Genomic DNA, 18432 nt, shown 5'->3' with positions numbered 1-18432 from the left:
TAATGAGAATTTTAGTTCTTAAATTGGTTAAAAATTTATTATAAATGACTTTTTAAATTTTAAAATTATAAATTTTGATATTTTATTTTTGATTTAGTCACTGTATATCGATATTTATTTAATTATTCAATAGATGATGAATTTGAATTTTTGATTTTATTCGAGATTATAATTGTTGACTTCATATTATCACGGTTATACCACTCGATGGTATGATCACGTTATGTCCCGGGTTTAGGATGTGTTATGTTCCGGGTTTAGGATGTGATAGTTAAGATCACAAGTGAAAGCATGAACTGAATCAACCTAGATATCTTGTATCAGCACCAAGAGACTTCACCTATACTTGTTTCAAGTTCACTGATATTGACAAAAGAGCACAGTGAATGCATACAGAAATGAGAAACTCCAGTTACATATAAGGTTAATAGCCTCAGATAATACTCTAAATGAATGATCCAGGTGTTCCAACATACACTTGCTCAAGAATTCAAACCAAGCCATGCTTATATTGATATGCTATTTGGAATCCCGCGCCCTGTGACTCCTGGGCCTGAGGAGGGAAGAAGAAGTTCATACGGAGGAACACCTGCTCCACTCCTGTTCTTGAGATGGAAGTTTTTGTTTCTCTTATTGATTATCTGCTCTATTTCTTCCAATCTTGCAGAGAACTTCTCATACGAGTTCAAGATATGCCAGTCATCGATCCAATGAGCATGCGACTCATGCAACTGGCCAAGGTACTCCTCATCAGGAGAGTGTGTCGATAAGGTGTCTTGAACAGCCATTATTTGTGTAGCTTGAAGTTGAGATGGTACAGAAGACAGGAATGTGTGTTGAGGATTTAGTAGGAAGTTCTCATACTCAGGCTCGTCTTCCTGGGGAATGAGCTTCTTCATCAATGTCGGGCGATTCGGCATATATCCTCCGAAGGGGTACTGGCCGAAGTTTATGGCAGCATGTTGTCCAGATGCAGTCCATATCATAGTTGTCAGTATATTGATCAAGTCCTCCTTGGTGTTTAGGCTAGGCCACCATGGTTCATTTCTCTTGTCCGGGTGTCCTTTGTTCTTTATCTCATCCCACCAAGCCTGGAGCTCAACATCAGAGGCTACATTATTGGCATCAGCATAGAAATGAGTAACATAATCCCGGACCCACTCTTCTATGGCTGACCATACAAGAAGACTATCTGCAGCATAAGGGTAGTCCTCTAAAACAAGTTTTACTCCACAAGGCATCGAAGGATCCTCCACTGCCATACCCCTGAAATATATGCCATCCAAAGGTCATGATCTTCAGGGTAGATTGTGTAAATCATGCAAGTTTGCATGTAAAATGGAAATTCAAATTATGTATATTCAATTCAGTGAATTATCCATTAATTTTGGTGGCCACATGATCTAGCGTTACAAGGACTATACTTGATGATCATATTACAACATAAGCAGCAAAAGATTTATGTATCTAAAGAACTCTGTGGAGATCTGATGAGAAGATAAAATACTTCTAAAGTAGAGACATCTGAATACTCAAGAAGAATAGTACTGTTCAAGTAATTGATGAATACTTCTTGACAGTCGAAGGGATCGCCATGAATAATTGAAGTATGGTTAAAGTTGGGTTCTTCAAATATATGACCTGACAGAAAGATCTCCAATAACATGAAATATTCAACAGCAATATCACCTCAAAAAATATTAGAAGAGAATACAAAAGGAACATGGATGGAAATGGTGCGAAAAATTTCACCAATGCTCAGAGAAACACCAGAGTAGCCATTAACAGGAACAATTAGTAAATCAGGATTCCTAAAACCATTCATTATATTAAGAAAAGGGTTTGATGGTCATGATATAGAAGCATCTTCAGAGAGGGAATTGTTAAATGAGTATTTAAGCAGTGAAAACCTTGGAAACTTATATTCTTTAATCTCTACAACATACTGAAAAATAGAGACATTCTCTATGGGATGCACTTTAAAGCACCAATCATCAAAAGACACAGATGACATGAAAAGACGACACCTACCACTACCCTAGAAAAGTTCAGTTTGCAAATAATCAACTACTTTTTTGAGTTATTCCTTCCTATTATGTGAACCTTTAGGATAAGAGCTTGTTAGTGCATATGGTCCAGGGTACCATCAATGTCACAATTTGCTTCTACTTTGTTCTACTAACAAAGGTCTTTCAGTCTTGAGCTTAGAAGTTTACATAGACCAAAACCCAGTGACAAATGGGAAACAGCTGCAAATCAACTACTTATGGGACACGGGAAAAGGTTATTGAAGATTTCATGTTCACTAAGAGAATGAATAATCTACACATATTCTAAGTTTGTTCTGTTTTGACTCAATTATTTCTCCACATACACAATCTACGCCACACATGGGGAGGGTGTATAAGTGTTAAGTCTTATATTCATTGTTCTCCACATACATAATCTTGGCCACACATGGTGTCAAGTCTTATATACATCGTTGACCCTTTCCCTATCTGCTAGCTGATTTGGATATCTGATCCTTGGTCCTTCTTTCATGGCCCTAGTTTGTTTTCATCTTCAAGGCACATAATAAACGAGTGAACCTATAAATGGGTTGACAGGTTTTGGTATGGGTCCATATAAAATAAGTGGGTTCAGTATGGGTTACTTCACTAAACCTGATTACAAAGGAGTTGACAATGAGATGAGAGCTTTTCAATTAGACCCCAACACAATTACCCATTGCTATCCCTAGTATCACTTAAATAGGTTGAATTATTACGAAAGAATACTATTTATCATAAATAAGAGGTCAAATGATGCACAAGGTGGAAACCTCCTAATTTGCCTATAGGATGTGGGTCTTATTTATGTCAAGTTCTATGATCGAAGGTCTTAAAGGGCCACCGTCATGGAGCAAAAACTGCTAAGGATCAAAAGAAGCAATTGATGCACCAGAAAACATGTTGGAATAAGACTCAAAGTCAAGGTCTCGAGATTCATGCTAAAGGCAGAAGATCAATACGAAGCACCATGGGTGACACCTTGGGAGCCTAAAACTAAAGGCTAAGCATAGACATGTGTGCTACTTGACTCAAAGATGCTTGAAAAACAAAAACTTTTACAGTGTTAGGATGCATTATAGGTATCAACAAATTTAAAACTTCACTAAAACAATACAAGCAGAATTTTGGGATTTACTTCCATTGTGCCTATCATTGAATAAGCCTTCTAAAGCAATGTAAGTCATGTTAGTCGAAGATTGGGCAATGAAGCTATAGCTGATTTATGAAGACCTGTCATTGCTACCGAAGTTGTAGTTATTACAAAATACCATGCCGTCGTAGTTTAAAAAATGGTTGATTTTGATTTTTAATATATTTTTAGTCAAGTTTTCCTAATTCTTTCTCCTAGAGACACTTGTTAGAGAAGCTAGAAGTCCTATTGGATTTAGAGAACTATATTAACATTTTATTTTCTCTAGATTAATCATATCCTAAAGCAATTGAGAAATCCTACAGGCCACAGGAAAACACCACCATAAATACTGCACATAATCTTCTCTTTTGATCATAATGCGAAAAATTAAAGTTTTTGAAATTGTCTTGTGGGTGTTCTCACTGAGTGACTCTTCCACACCTCATGGTGCTCCATGAAGGCCATTCTTCTGGTGCGGCTCTGTAAGTTCTATGTAAAGCTAGCGCAATATCAGTGAAGTGGGAAGCCTAAGTGAAGACCATATGACTCAACTCTCAAGTGAGACTGAGAGATTCAGTTGATAAGAATTCAATCAGTTATTGTAGCTTAGTTTATCTTCTAGTTCTTTGTTTTGATCCTTTCGAATTCAAGTTTATATTCAGAGCCTTCTAGTTGTCTAGTTTATTTTTCTTGCATCCAAAATTATTAAAAAAGTAAAATTAATTTTGATTTTGTACATTGTCAGAAAACTCTTCGATCCTTTCTAGGGTAGGAGAGTCCTTGTTCAAGTTCTGCTGAATTTATTCTGACAATATACACCATAGGTTGTCTTTTATCCATAAGCATCCTTGACCCAAAGCTTCCACAAAACAAATTAGGACACCCTTTTTCTTCTGCATGTGTACCTTAACCTTGCACAACAAGATGCCCAGTTCTTCATGGTTCTTGGCCTGCATCATCAGACCTCAACTATCCCAGGGTGGCAGTGAAACAAATTACTAACCATTTGACTAGAAGAACTATACCTAAATGAGGAAAATTTGAGGGTCGATATTTATCCTATCCAAGGTCATAGAAGCATGAGCATAGGAGAACTAACAAGACTATTACGAGAAAAAAGACAAATTAATGGGCACTTCTGGTGGAGAAAGGAATAAAACATGTGGTGAAAATGTAGTGATTAATGTTAGGATATATTTCGTATTTCATATTTCTTTCCATATATAGTGAAGGTTTTTATGGTATTATTTGCTATATTATTACTGCATTATTGCTGACCTATATTGCCATATATTTGCTGTATTATTGCTGGCCTATGTTGTCATATATGAACATCTTGTACTATATATATATTGATCAATGAAACCCTAGAGGATAACTTTCATGGTATCAGAGCAGGAACCCTAACTAGGGATATTGATCCATAGCCACCAACCACCAAAACCTCACCTTCCTCCTAGGTGACCTCCCCTCTTTGTTGCTATTCAGTCTTCCCTGATGCGGCTCAATTTTTCCTGATCTTCCCTGGTTCCACTTGGCCTTTCCTGGTGTTGCTCGGTCTCTCCTCGAGCCGCTAGATTTTTCCTGCTACTGTTCTTTTTTTCTGATCTTCCCTGATGCCGCTGGCCTTCCCTGGTGCTGCTTGACTTCTCTTGGGAAGTGATCTTTGTTGTCTTCCCTGGTGCCGTTTGGTTTTTTTTTCTAGTCTTCCCTGGTGCTGCTTAGCTTCTCTTGCTGCCATTCGATTTTTCTTGATCTTCCCTGATTTTGCTTGGCCTTCTCTGGTGCCGCTCAATCTCTCCTTGAGCCACTAGTTTTTTCTACTGCTACTCATTTTTTTCTGGTCTTCCCTGGTTCCGCTTGCCTTCCCTGGTGCTGCTCGGCTTCTCTTGGGAAGTGATCTTTATTGGTAACTTCTGATCTTATCTCTTTTCCTTCCAGTGGTGCTTTCTTTTAGTGGCAAACATGTCTCCTTTTACTGCAATACTACTGGTTGTTAATATCAAAACTCTCGTACAATTAGAACTCACTAATTCTACATATTTGGTGTGGAAACAAATTTTTCTAAATGTCTTAAAGAGTTTTGATGTTACTTCGCATGTGGATGGGACCAGTATTATCCCTCTTCAAATTATTGAAACAACCGATAAGAAGACAATTGTGAATCCAGAGTATTTAGTGTGGAAGAAGATAGATACTACTATACTTTCCTGGATTAATGCTACTCTGTCTCTTAGCATACTACAGATGGTCATATTCAGTTCATCCAAAATAACCCATGATGTATGAAAAAATATTGAGGCATACTTTCTTAACAAGACTGCTTCTATGGCCTTTCTCTGAAATCTGAGTTATGAAGTATCAAGAAAGGATCAATAAGTATGAATGAATATATGCAAAAAGTTAAATCCATAGGAGATGCCCTCCAAATGATGGTGAAGTCAAGTCGGATCACAATTTGGTCATGACTGTTCTTTTGGAACTACCAGAGGAATATAGAGCATTTGTAAGTGTATTAAACATACATAAATGAAACCTACTTTTGAGCAACTTCGACCACTTCTAGTGTAAGAAGAAATAGAATTTCAGCACTGTGCCGGATTAACGACACTACCTACTCCTTCCACCACTAAAGGAGAAGCTTTTTATGCAAATGGCAGTCGAGGTCATCGTGGTGGATGTAGGGATAGTTTTCACAGAGACCGATGACAACATGACAGACACAATTCAAATCCTGATCATGGATACAATAGAGCATACACACATCCTCAGCCTTTTCCGCACCCTAATCAATCTAGCCAACAACCCCATGTTCCACGATCTGGTACACAATGCCAGATATGTAGAAAAGTTAATCATTCTGCTCTTCAATGCAAGCAATGCCTCAACCTTACTTTCACAGTAGATGATATTCCTTAGACCTTCACTGCTATGAGCCTTCAAAGCCTGGTAAGAAAGTTTGATATCCAAATACTGAAGCATCTAATCATATGATTACTAATCCTGGTATTCTCTCTTTCTCTAAACCTTAATATGGGCATGAAAAAATTCTAGTTGGTAGTAGAAATTTCCTTCGATTTGGTGAAACACGGTTGAGTACTCCTTCAACTTCTTCGCTCTCAAAACTATTCTCGTTATTCCTTCTATTAAAAGAAATTTACTTTCTATTCTTCAATTTTGCCATGATAATAATTCTCATTTTGAATTTGACTCTTTTGATTTTTTTGTAAAAGATCTGGAAACGAGAAAGGAGCTTCTTAGATGCCATAGTTCGGAAACTTCACTCTATCCAATTTCTTCTAGAGTTGCAAGTGTAGGGAATAAGCAACGATCAATCTTTGTTGCATCTGGATTTAGTGAAAATATTTGGCATAGACGGTTAGTCATCCCAATCTTGCTGTTCTTTCTAAAGTCATTAAAGAAAAAAAATTGTTTCTAATGGTCATTCTCAACTCAAGTTATCTGTTTGTAATGCATGCAATATGGAAAAATATGACTAACTTTCTTTTCATGATTCTGAATCAAAATCTGCTTTTCCTTTTCAACTTGTGCATTCAGGTGTATGGCAGGCACTTGTTCCCTCTATTTCTGGATATAAATATTATAGCATATTTGTGGATGATTACTCCCATTATTTTTGAATTTATCTTTTAAAATTTAAACGTGAGGTTTTTGAAAAATTTTTGGAGTTTCAAGCAATGCATGAAAATATTTATCATCGCAACATTACAATTCTTCAATCTGATAATAGTAAGGAGTATGTAAATGAAAAATTCTTTGCTCTATGTTCACAGACTGGAATTTTTTAAAGATTCTCGTATCCTCACACACCATAATAAAATGATGTTGTCGAGAGAAAACATAGACATTTATCCAATATTATTCAAAGTCTTCTTTTTCAAGCTTGCATGCCTCATTTTTGAGTAGAGGTCCTTTACTTGTAAATCGTTTTTCTTGTAAATCGTACTCCTGTTGTTTTGAACGAAAAATTATCATATGATGCTTTGCATGGTTGTGTCCCTTCTGACTTGCAACTTATAAAAATTTTTGGATGCTTGTGTTATCCTGATTTAAAGGATATTGCCAAACATAAGCTCTCCCCCGATCACTCCCTTGTGTATTCTTGGGATTCTCAGATGAACATAAAGGATTTCATTGCCTATATCCAAACACTGAAAAGATTTTCATTTCTAAGCATGTTACCTTTGTTGAAATACTTTTTTCATATCCCTGTCTTTTCAATTTTTCTACATTTTTTACAATTGGTTCTATTGTTTCAGATTTTCATATATTTCAATTTTTTTTTCTAATCCTCCTTTATTGGATGAGAGTCCTACTATTGATGCACTCTCTCGTTTCAATTTCACCCATATTTCTACTATTGATGGTCTTAGCACTTCTTATACCAACCGATCCATTGTCTGTTTCACCAACCTTTGAGTCATTAACTCAATTTACTATCAACTTGAATCATAATGCCATACAGATTAGAGATGAGAACCATACCACTGCAGCTGGTCAGAAAAAGCTCCGAGTCTATACCAGACGAACAACCTCCAGGGCTGTTGCACCCACCACTACAATGACCCTGCTACTACACCTTCTGAACCTTCCCTTTCCACTCCACCTATTGCAGACCTACCAGTTTCACCATCTTCTTTATCTACTTCACCTATGTTCTCCTCCATCTTTCTGTACACATTCTATGCTATCCATTCAATGACAAAGGATATGACTGAGTCTACTTCTTCCTCGCTTCTAAGAGTTCTTCTCTTCCCATCGAGCCTAACTCTTTTGCTGAGACTTTTCAGGATGCAGATTGGTGTGTAGCTATGACCGAGGAATTTGATGCCTTATTGGCTAACTCTACTTGAGATCTTGTTCCTCCTCCAACCATCAATCTCATTTGCTGCAAATGGGTATACAAGATTAAGCAGAAGGCAAATGGTTCTCTTGAGTGTCTCAAGGCTCGGCTTGTCGCTCAAGGCTACAAACAGCAACAGAGTATTGATTTTGTAGAAAATTTTTGTCAGTTGTTAAGTCGACTATTATTCACACTGTTATTTCTGTTGTTTTCTTCTTTGGATGGCCGCTTCGGCAACTTGATGTGAAGAATGCCTTTTTTATGGTGTTCTCTCTGAAGAAGTCTATATGAAACAACCACCTGACTTTATGAACCCTTCTTTTTCTCATTATGTCTGCCACCTATGGAAAGCCATCTATGGACTCAAGCAGTCACTTTGGGCTTGGTTTCAGCACTTTACTTTCTTTCTTTCTGAGATTGATTTTATTAGAAGTAGCAGATCCCTTCATATTTATTTATCGCTCCTCTTCTGGCACTCGTTCTTCTCCTGTATGTTGATGATATCATTATTACTAGAAACTCCTCTCTTTTAGAGTCTCTTACAGACATTTTACAACAAGAGTTTGCAATGAACGACTTGAGACCTCTACATTATTTTTTGGGCATTAAAGTCACTAAGTCACAATTTGATCTTTATTTGACTCAACAAAAATACGCACGTCAACTGCTTGAGCGTCATGATTTTCTCATAAGCTGTTGCTACTCCTCTCTCTTCAAGTGCTCGTCTCTCAGCTCATGAAAGGCATCTTCTTGCATATCCCTTTACCTATCGTCAAATAGTTGGTACTTTGCAATATCTTACTTTCACAAGATCGGACATCTCATATGCTATTAATACGGTTACTCAGTATCTCCATGCACCTCACGAGATACATATGTAAGCTGTTAAATGTCTTCTCTGATACATTCTTAGGACACTATCCTACAGCAAAAATCCCCACTATCTGAATCCATCACTCGTTGCTTTTTCAAATATTGATTGGACTGGTTGTCCAGATACATGGAGGTCCACTTCGGGATATTGCATATTTCTTAGACCTAATCTTATCTCGTGATTAGTTAAGAAGCATCCTATCATTTCTCACTCTAGTTTTGAAGCGGAGTATCGATTTTGGCCTATACACTGGTCGAGATAGTTTGAATCTGTTGTCTACTTCGTAATCTTGGCATCTCCTTATGGCACTCTATTTGCATCTATTATGACAATCTTAGCACAACATACCTTGCTGCAAATCTTGTTTTACATGTCCGTACGAAGCATATTGAATTTGATCATCACTTCTTATGGGAGAAAGTTCAATCGGATGATTTAGATGTGGTCCATATCTCTTCTGACAAACAACTTGTTGACATCTTCACCAAACTTTTGTCCACTTCTCGATTTTTAATTTTGCGCACCAATCTTCGCCTCCATGCCAAGGATGCTCAGCTTGCAGGGGATGTTAGGATATATTTTGTATTGCATATTTCTTTCCATATATAGTGGAGGTTTTTATGATATTATTTGCTGATTATTGCTGGCCTATATTGCCATATAATTGCTGCATTATTGCTGGCCTATATTGCCATATATGAACATCCTGTACGCTATATATATTGTCAATGAAACCCTAGAGGGTAAGCTCTTTTGCCCCTTTTTCAATTAATTAGATAAAAAGACTCATTATATACTTAAAAAATTAGAGATTTAATTCCGAACATATAAAAAGCTAAGATTGTCTGAATTAAATAACTTTTTAATAATATATATTAACTATTTAGCCAAATGTAAGGACAAAGATAGAAGTGCCCATGGCCCTCATAAAAGATAAAAATACTGCTATATTAATTAACATTTATTAGATTTTTGGCTCACCTGCCTCACTTGCGTTGGTCCTCTATTACTCTTCAATCTATTGGATTTATTTACTGTTAATTCTTATTTTTTTGATATAATATCCTTACTGTTAATTAAGGCCAATGTATCAATAAGAGATAAACTCTTCTAAAGTTCTAATCCTAATTTACCATCCAACCCCGATACCAATGTTTGTTAAGCCCAAAATCTTAATTAGAAATGGACTCTTCTATAGCTTGCCTTCAATCCTAATCCCAAGAACCTACATTTCTAGTCTTTTCTATGTTACTGCAACCTCACTAATCAATGACAATTAAATCTTCATGTTTCTAATAGCATGGAATCCTCTTTCCCAACTTCACTGGTTTCCTAGAAAACTGAAACAACAACAAACCACTTAACATTTAAAGATGAGCATCTTCCCTACTCCCAAATTAAATCTTTTTTTTTTTAATTATGCACTGGATAAGAGAAAAAGATCGCTACTACTATTGTACTTGCTTTGATATACTATCACTATTCAGAAAGTACAGCACAAAATATGACATCTCAGAAACTGAGAAAGATCATGTGATACTTGAAAATTGACTTGACGATAGGTGAAAGCACGAATAGAACTTTCATGTAAAAACTTACTGAAGAAAATGGTGATTAAAACATCACCATCAAGACCCTAGGAGACACAGAGAACTCTTACCTCCGGATGAGGTCAGCTGGCAGAGCTTCCAAATCAAATTGCCACAGATTTTTGTATGCAACTGAACTCAGCTCCATTGAGTACTTTCCAGGGCTAAAACAACTCTCAATAATGCCGCCTCCATTAATCAAGCTTTGGCGTGCCAGTGCATTTATTTCCATTGTGTATCGCATATGTGGATGCAGCAGCTTGAAAATTGGGTGCATTGGACTAAGCTGTCTATGATAGCAATGATGTATGGTTCCATGCAAGCATGAGTTCTTAACCTAAAAAATTTAAAACATATTCCATTTTATTGGAGATAGAAAAATTAAAGTAAATTCCAGGAAGAAAACAATGACATAAATAAGTAACATGAGAATAAGAAAGAACAACACGATTTAGAGATCGTGCAATTTGGTCATCATATATGATGATGTAGCAGTGGCGACTAAAAGAATAATCTTTTGTTCTATCAAGCAGTGGTTACAACAGATAATTAGAATACTGGCTCACTAAATTCAGAAACAACTAAGATACAAAACAAAAAGAGAAATAGACATGCTGAAATATAATGCAATTGTAGTACTTACATGTCTATGCTATCTTTATCTCAGTTCAGTAATGCTCATAACTATCAGTGGATATATATACTATAATGACCGAAAACCTCATCCAACAAGGCTAGACAAGAGGTGTTATTTGATTGCTTGGATGCAGTATAAATACCTAAGATCTTTCTAGCACACAATTGATATGGGACCAAATACATGCCAGCACGAGCTTTTACATTATCCCCTATGGCAAATTCTTTGTGCACCGCGGGCGGTGTAGAAAATCCGATGTGGAGTGCACCGCCTTCTTCGGTTGGTCCACATAGTCACCGCTTTCCAACGTACATTTAATGCCTGCAGATCGGCTTTTTATTTTAAAATTTAGTATGACAAAAATACCCTTGTTCCTTGGTAAAATTATGGCATTCTATATCCATATTATAACTTCTTGCATCCAAAAAGTCATAATTTTTATCCACAGGATGTCATAATATAATACAGGATGTCATAATTTTTTTCCAAAGAACATGGGCATTTTCGTCATTCAAAATTTTCAAACGAAAAAGCCGAAATGCAGACATTAAATGCGCATTGAAAAGTGGTTAGACAAAAATACTCCTTCCATATTATGATATCCTAGGCCATATTATGACATCTTGGGCTATAATACGCCATAGGATGTCATAATTTTTTTCAAAAGACAGGAGTATTTTCGTCATACAAAATTTTTAAATGAAAAAGCCGACCTACAAGCATTAAATACACGTTGAAAAGCGGTGACTACGTAGACCAATTAGATAAGATGGTGCACTCCACGTCGGATTTTCTGTACCATCCGTGGTGCACAAAGAATTTCTCTGTCCCCCATTTTAAGCCTTGGTGTCTTGCCAGTCTAAGGGTCCAAATCCAATCACAAACACCAAAATCAACCTATGGTCTCCCCTAAAAGGGCCCATGGTGTAGTGTCCCCTAGTCCGCATAAACTATAGGCCAGTTCCGCTCTAATATTGTGAGGACCAATGGAGGCGTGCATTTGGTCTCACATTAATTATTCGTTAGGAAGATCTTAAATACTTATATAGGGCCAAAGAACCTACATAATATCTTCCGGCTAGTCTTTTGAGTGAGATCCTGAGTTATTACAAATGGTATCAAGCTAACCCACCCTATAACCCATGTGAATTAGAGAAGACTATCGCACATGTTCATTGGGGCTGACCACAAGCCGAGCCTGGTATTTAGGTTATGTCGATTAGAGAAGACTACAGCATAGGTTCATTGGGGCTAACCACAGGCCGATCCTGATATTTATGAATAGATTTGCATGGACTTAGATCCTTAGCTTGACGAGGATGCCAAGGCTTAAACGAGGGAATGTGAGAATCCATGTGGGCGTGTATTTAGTCCCATACTTGTTTTGTGCTGGGAAGATCTTAGGCACTTATATAGAGCAAAGAACCAAAATAATATCTTTCAACTAACTTTCATGGGGGAAGCCCTGAGTTGTTATAAATACCATTGTTAGGCCTAGGATCTTACCTAAAAATGTTAATAAGATGGTGTTATTTAGAAATTTTGGCACTATATGAGTACCCAAGATCTCACTAATGCACAATGATGTGGGACTAGGCTTGCCAGCACAGGCTCTCACATATGCAAAAAACATAAATGACATAAATATATGATGTTATGTAAATAAGTCAAATATTCACGTCATATTAAATCTGAAAATATTCACATGATACTAAATCTGATAATATAAATCAAATGAGAAAAAAACCAACATGTAATTGCCAGTGTTTTGTATCAAAAGTAAACTCACCAATGATTAACTAATTGATGAACACCGGCATCATTTGCACAAACATGAGCTTTGGCCAGTTTCCAAATCCAGCTTGTTGTTGCATCGTGTCCATGAGTGTAGACCCTTTTCCATGAAGGACTAGAAGGGGTAGGTGGCAAACTAAGTTCAATGGCAATTGGTCTAAGGATGCCATTACGGGTGTGAAAGAAAATTGTCCTTGAAGCATAAGTTTTCCTTCCTTTCAAGGAGTTGATCTTTTTTACGTAAGGTAAAAGGAGGTCATGATAGTCAAGCATAAACAGTCTATGATTTTCAATTGCCTGCACAACATCATAAAATTATTATACCAAGATAAAAACAAATAAAAACATATGAAGGATTATGTTTCTCAGCAGGAACAACTAATACCTCTTCAAGGCTCATTCCATTTAATTCATGCTCTAAGCATTCCTTAGTTATTGCGGATTCTGGAGAGCCATAAACTGCAGGATCCAACTTGCTGAGAATTGGAAACTCCTGCAAGAACTCATCCCATATGAATGTTTTTGGAAGAGCGAAAAAGAGAAATCTACTGTAAATTAAAAGACCAAGAGGTTGGATGTACTCTCAATCTTTGGATATCTACAGGATTGACACCAGCAAGTGTCTGGCGGGCAAACTCATTGTCACGCAGCCAAGAAAACCTGTCTCCTGAAGATAACAGATCATTGATGATAGATATTACAGAGACAGCTGATATCTGATAATAATAACATGTACCAAAGTTCATATCTATCTTTTGAAAATAAAATATAAGCTATAACAAAAATATCATCAGTTGAATGCATGTAAATGGAATGAGCCTTGATTTTTACTTGATATAATTGATGGGAGGTCGTATTTCATCAGCCTTTCACCCATGTTCACTAAACCTTTCAGCATCGAAGGAAGCATCAGCCCCTCAGTAATTTCATGTACCTCATGCTTCAATAGCACCCCATCTTTGTATAGCCTGTCAATGTCAGAAAAGCACCCAAAGTGGGTGTCTGAACTTGAGAGTGCAGCCCTCAAAGCTGGTATGAGATTGTGAAACAATGCTTTAAGAGCTCCAGAGGAAAATGTGCTTTGCTTGACTTCCTCGAAGGTTTCATCCCTGGGAAATATACAGGATGGGGCTTCTCCACCCTACTCTCTGCACCAGGATCTGTTAACAAAGTAATAAATAACAAATGCATCATTGTTTGGAATTTAAATCAGCAGTGAACATGTCAGTTCTCTTTCATGAGAATGCAAATTACTTGCACTCTGAAATCAAAAGGAATGGATTATTGCAATATGGAGGTCTGATGTAGTCATACAGACATTAAGAACTTCATTCAGATTATACGGAGTCAAGCGAGGCTTGGATGCAGGAGCAAGAATCAGATCCAGACACATGTCCAAGTATCTAAACCAACAAGTGGGGGGTGGGGGGGATGATATGCAGGGATATGTAAAAAAATTATATTTTGTTTAAAGAAAATATTTTAAAATATTATTTCTTAAGGTCTTCCAATAGGGCTTGTCAATGCTCTCAATAGAATCCGGGGAAGCACCTTTCCTATGGCAAAAAAAATTGGCCAAACTCATTGTCCCACTACCAGTATCTAGAAGCTGTTTTGTTGGTGTGTATGATGTGTATACAATTTGGATATGTATCCAACATGGATTTTAGCAGATAAATGCAAATTTAGGATTAATAGAAAGAAGGTAAAGATTTCTGATTGACTGAAATGCTGGTAAATCATATCAATATACTAAATGTGAGAATTGTTATGAAAAATCTAATGATTAATAGCTTGCCAAATGCTAAAAGATGAGATGGAGCTATACATAGGCTGTTGAAATTAATTTTTTTCATTTAAATTTTTTATAATGATCATTATGAACAGAGTAGCAATGGACTGTTAATAGATGCAACAAGTATTGATATGCACAAAAGAAATAACTGTTAAACATGATTCAATTTGTTTTTCAAAAAAGTGGGATCTATTTGTTATGGTCTGACATTTTTAGCCATGATATATGATTCACTACAGCCAACTTATTATGATGGTTTCCCCTCAAGGCAGTATCTCATGTTTTAATCTATGTGGAATATACCTGATTTCATCGGTGGTCTGCCAGTACGACATCGTCTTGGATATGGCCTCTCCTCACCACCCAGCACTGGTCTAGCTAGATCCACATCCTTATCAGGATTACCCAGGTCATTATAAGGGGCATAATCATATATCAATCAAATTTCTTCCGCTCGCCTTTCCCATTACCACAACGGCTTACCAAGACATCCTGGCGAAGGTCTTTGAGACCAGCTGGAGTTTGCAAGGGTAAGTATGCCTGTTCATTGCCATAAAAAGGCATCAAATCAAACAATAAGTGATCAAATGCAATGATGACTTTCTTCATCATGGGTATCACAAACTCATAGGAATTGAACTCTGGATGATACACTCTTCAACAGTTGAAGTAGTTGATGGATAACACTGGAGGCCAATTCAAGATGCAAAATGGAAAACAAAGACTCATTAGGTCAAATTACTTCTGGGCATGTGGTTTTAGTTATGAGAATTTTGTGTGCAATGCAGCCAGACTTTTTGGATGGTAGTTTCTTCTTCTTCTTCTGTGTGTGTGTCTGCATGCACGCGCATCTTCATACAGCATTAGGAGGATATTTCTTGTAAGCTAGTCTCTTTTGGTTTGAATTGATATTATCCCACCACACTTTAGTTTCGGTAACTCAAAAGTTTAGAAGAGTTAATAGAAAAAATTATTCCTCACCCGATTGCTGAATATAACTCTGCTTTGTGGGTTAACGTTGCAAGAATGGATCCATGAATTTGCGGGGAATAAAATAGTGCCATCAGCACCACTATGAACCACAATCTCCATAAGGTAGAACTCCTTGTTTTGTCGATTTGTGATGATAATGGCCCCAGGACGGCCAAAACCAGGCTGAACAGTGAGGTTGGCAGCATACTCAAAAATAGACGGGTGATTTGATGGTTTTGGCAACCAACCCCTAACAGCAGCCTCTGCACTTCTCTTCCCTGATTTAGTGGCTGTAGACATGACAAATGTAAAAAATTGTAATTCAAAAGTTTATTTTGTAGAATCAAGAATGTATCTTAATCTTATTGAATTGTGGCAATGAAATTCATATATCTAAAATGCAAGCCAAATCAAGTCACAGGATTAGACATTTTATAACTGAAAACAAGCAACTTGGTTTGCATGACAATTACAATGAAACACTATTCTATGATGTTTAAGTTTTGTTATATGATCATAACAAACAAGAACCGAAATAAATCAGGATTGAGCACTAAAAACATTGCTTTCCCATTCATCTCTGTGAGAAGAGCTTTCCTCATGACCTTCATCATGACACACATGCAGGTTTTATAAGGTCCATAATCCTGACTTTTAGGCCCTTTGATGTCTGAGGTCGTACCTCAGCTGAATGTTTGTGTTTTTTCACATTTCTATAAGAAGGCAAAACTAGCAGATGTAGAAAAACATACTAGGACAGCAACAAAACCCAAAATGACATTTTTAAACTAATAATAGTTGCCACTCCATCTGAAGCTTATGGTCATTATTTACATTTCAAGAACTTGTATTGGAGTTAATGCACTTCAGCAATTTCTTCATAAGCATGCCATAGCTTTAACATGCAAGCTAAATTAATACTAGCGCTACCTAAAATCTCATTTGCCAATCTATTTATCTGCAAATAAATACATTTCCGATCCTCTGATCCAAAAACAAACACAATGATTATGAAAGCAAAACACACACAAAAATTCCTTCATAGTCATCAACTATTAACTTAGCACAACAAGACTGCAATTTTTCCAAACAAAGGATAAAAAACAGAGACCAATTAATATGTGCAAAATTTTATTACTAAAAAAGAAAATACGAAAAGAAATAATCTAACAATTCAAACATGAAAGTAAGAAAGATTTCTACCATAAATCTCATTTCCTTGTACAAATTTCTGAGGTAAAGACACTTCCCTTTTGCATCCAAACCCATAGCTAATAATAACAGTATAAATAACCAAAAAATCACAAACAAATCTGTGTAAGTCGGCATTGGAAGGTGAGCATCAAGTATACGAACTAATAAAGACAAGTCCTTTAACTACAATCAGACAAAAAGGCAGGGAGAAAAACTAGCACAAGATAAGAATTTTAACCATAGAAATTAGAAAACTGAAACAGAGCAGTCTCCATTATTCCAAAAACCCACAGAATTTAAACTAAATAAACAGCTTACCGGGATCGATCTCCTCGCTAACGAGCTGGACCACGATCCCCTGCCCGATCCCATTGATGAAGTACTCCCATCGGTTCTCGATCTTGTCCACCAGCTTCTCTTTCAGCTTGTTCCTCACGGTGAGCACCACCCTCACGTCAATCGCTTCGGCCGGCGACGGAGGCCTCTGGGGTCCGCCGGGGGCCACAGACTGCGAGGGTAGCGGGCTGACACTCTTGCCGTCCCGGCTGAGCACGGCCTGGACCGTGGGTCGCCGGCGGCGGAGCTCCACCTGGTGGGCCCGCCGGGTTCCGCCATTGCAGAGCTGAGGGTGGATGGAGGTGGCCAAAGATGATGTCTTTGATGGGTTTACAGGAGTTGACTTCGCCAACATCATCTCGGTAGCCCAAAGTCAGTGGAAACTGGAGAAAGGAGTGAGCTTTGAGGAGATCTAAAGGAGTTCTGTGAAGAAGAAGAAGAAGAGGAAGTTAGAGAGCAGACGCAAAGGAAGACGGGATCACTCTAAGTTCCTGCTTAACTGCAGAGTATAGAATACAGAGTGGGGTTCTCTTGGATTTATATTTGAAAGTGAAAAGAAAAGAGTATTTTACATTGGAAATTCGAGAAAGAGGTCTAGTTCATTTTCCAATGATTTTTCAAAACATTAAAAGAGTTGGGGATTGGCAACCGGAGAAAGGAGAGAGCTTTGAGGAGATCCAGTGAAGCTAATAAAGAGATTCGGATCACAGAAGAAGAGAGATAAAACAAGGAAGGCAAAGTACATACCAAGGAACTGGTGATCACTCTAATTTCCTACTTGCATTTACTTGCTCTCTTAGGAGTATAGACAGCAGTGTGGGATTCTCATGGCTTCATATATTTGAAAAGGAGATTTATTACCATTTCATAGGGGACAGAGATTTGTTTTCTTTTTCTGTCCCAAGGATTTTTCAGCAGCTATAAAGAAAATTAAGAAGAGTTGGTGGTTGTTGGCAAGGGATCATTTTATTGGTCAAAATTCCTGTTCGAGTTATTTGACTTATTTTCTACGGTGTGATCCGCAGAAACATGGTAGTGTTATTTTTCTGAGAGGAACCATATTAGCATTATTGGTGGTGGATTTTATTGAGAGATGGGAAGGATTTTGAAAGGAGAAAAGATGATAGTTTTGTTCCCAGAAGTAACTAACTAATATTTTAATGGCTGTAGTTTTCTATGTAGAAATTATTGGAT

At 37.2% G+C, this 18432-nt stretch overlaps 1 protein-coding gene across 1 annotated transcript; it reads right to left on the bottom strand.

The window, feature by feature from the left end:
* Positions 1-346: 346 nt before the first annotated feature.
* LOC105051386 (lipoxygenase 6, chloroplastic) lies at positions 347-18142 on the bottom strand. The gene is given in 13 exon segments (XM_010931807.4): positions 347-1266; positions 10582-10807; positions 10810-10847; positions 12937-13238; positions 13327-13434; positions 13523-13608; positions 13773-14057; positions 14060-14101; positions 15040-15174; positions 15177-15276; positions 15718-15998; positions 17221-17661; positions 17986-18142. Coding segments are annotated over 12 exon segments (2739 nt in total). The 5' UTR covers positions 17597-17661; positions 17986-18142; the 3' UTR covers positions 347-506.
* Between the last annotated feature and the right edge of the window lie 290 nt (positions 18143-18432).

The sequence above is a fragment of the Elaeis guineensis genome, chromosome 9, assembly GCF_000442705.2.
Source record: "Elaeis guineensis isolate ETL-2024a chromosome 9, EG11, whole genome shotgun sequence".
Classification (NCBI taxonomy): Eukaryota; Viridiplantae; Streptophyta; class Magnoliopsida; order Arecales; family Arecaceae; genus Elaeis; species Elaeis guineensis.
This window is presented reverse-complemented; position numbering and strand designations above follow the sequence as displayed.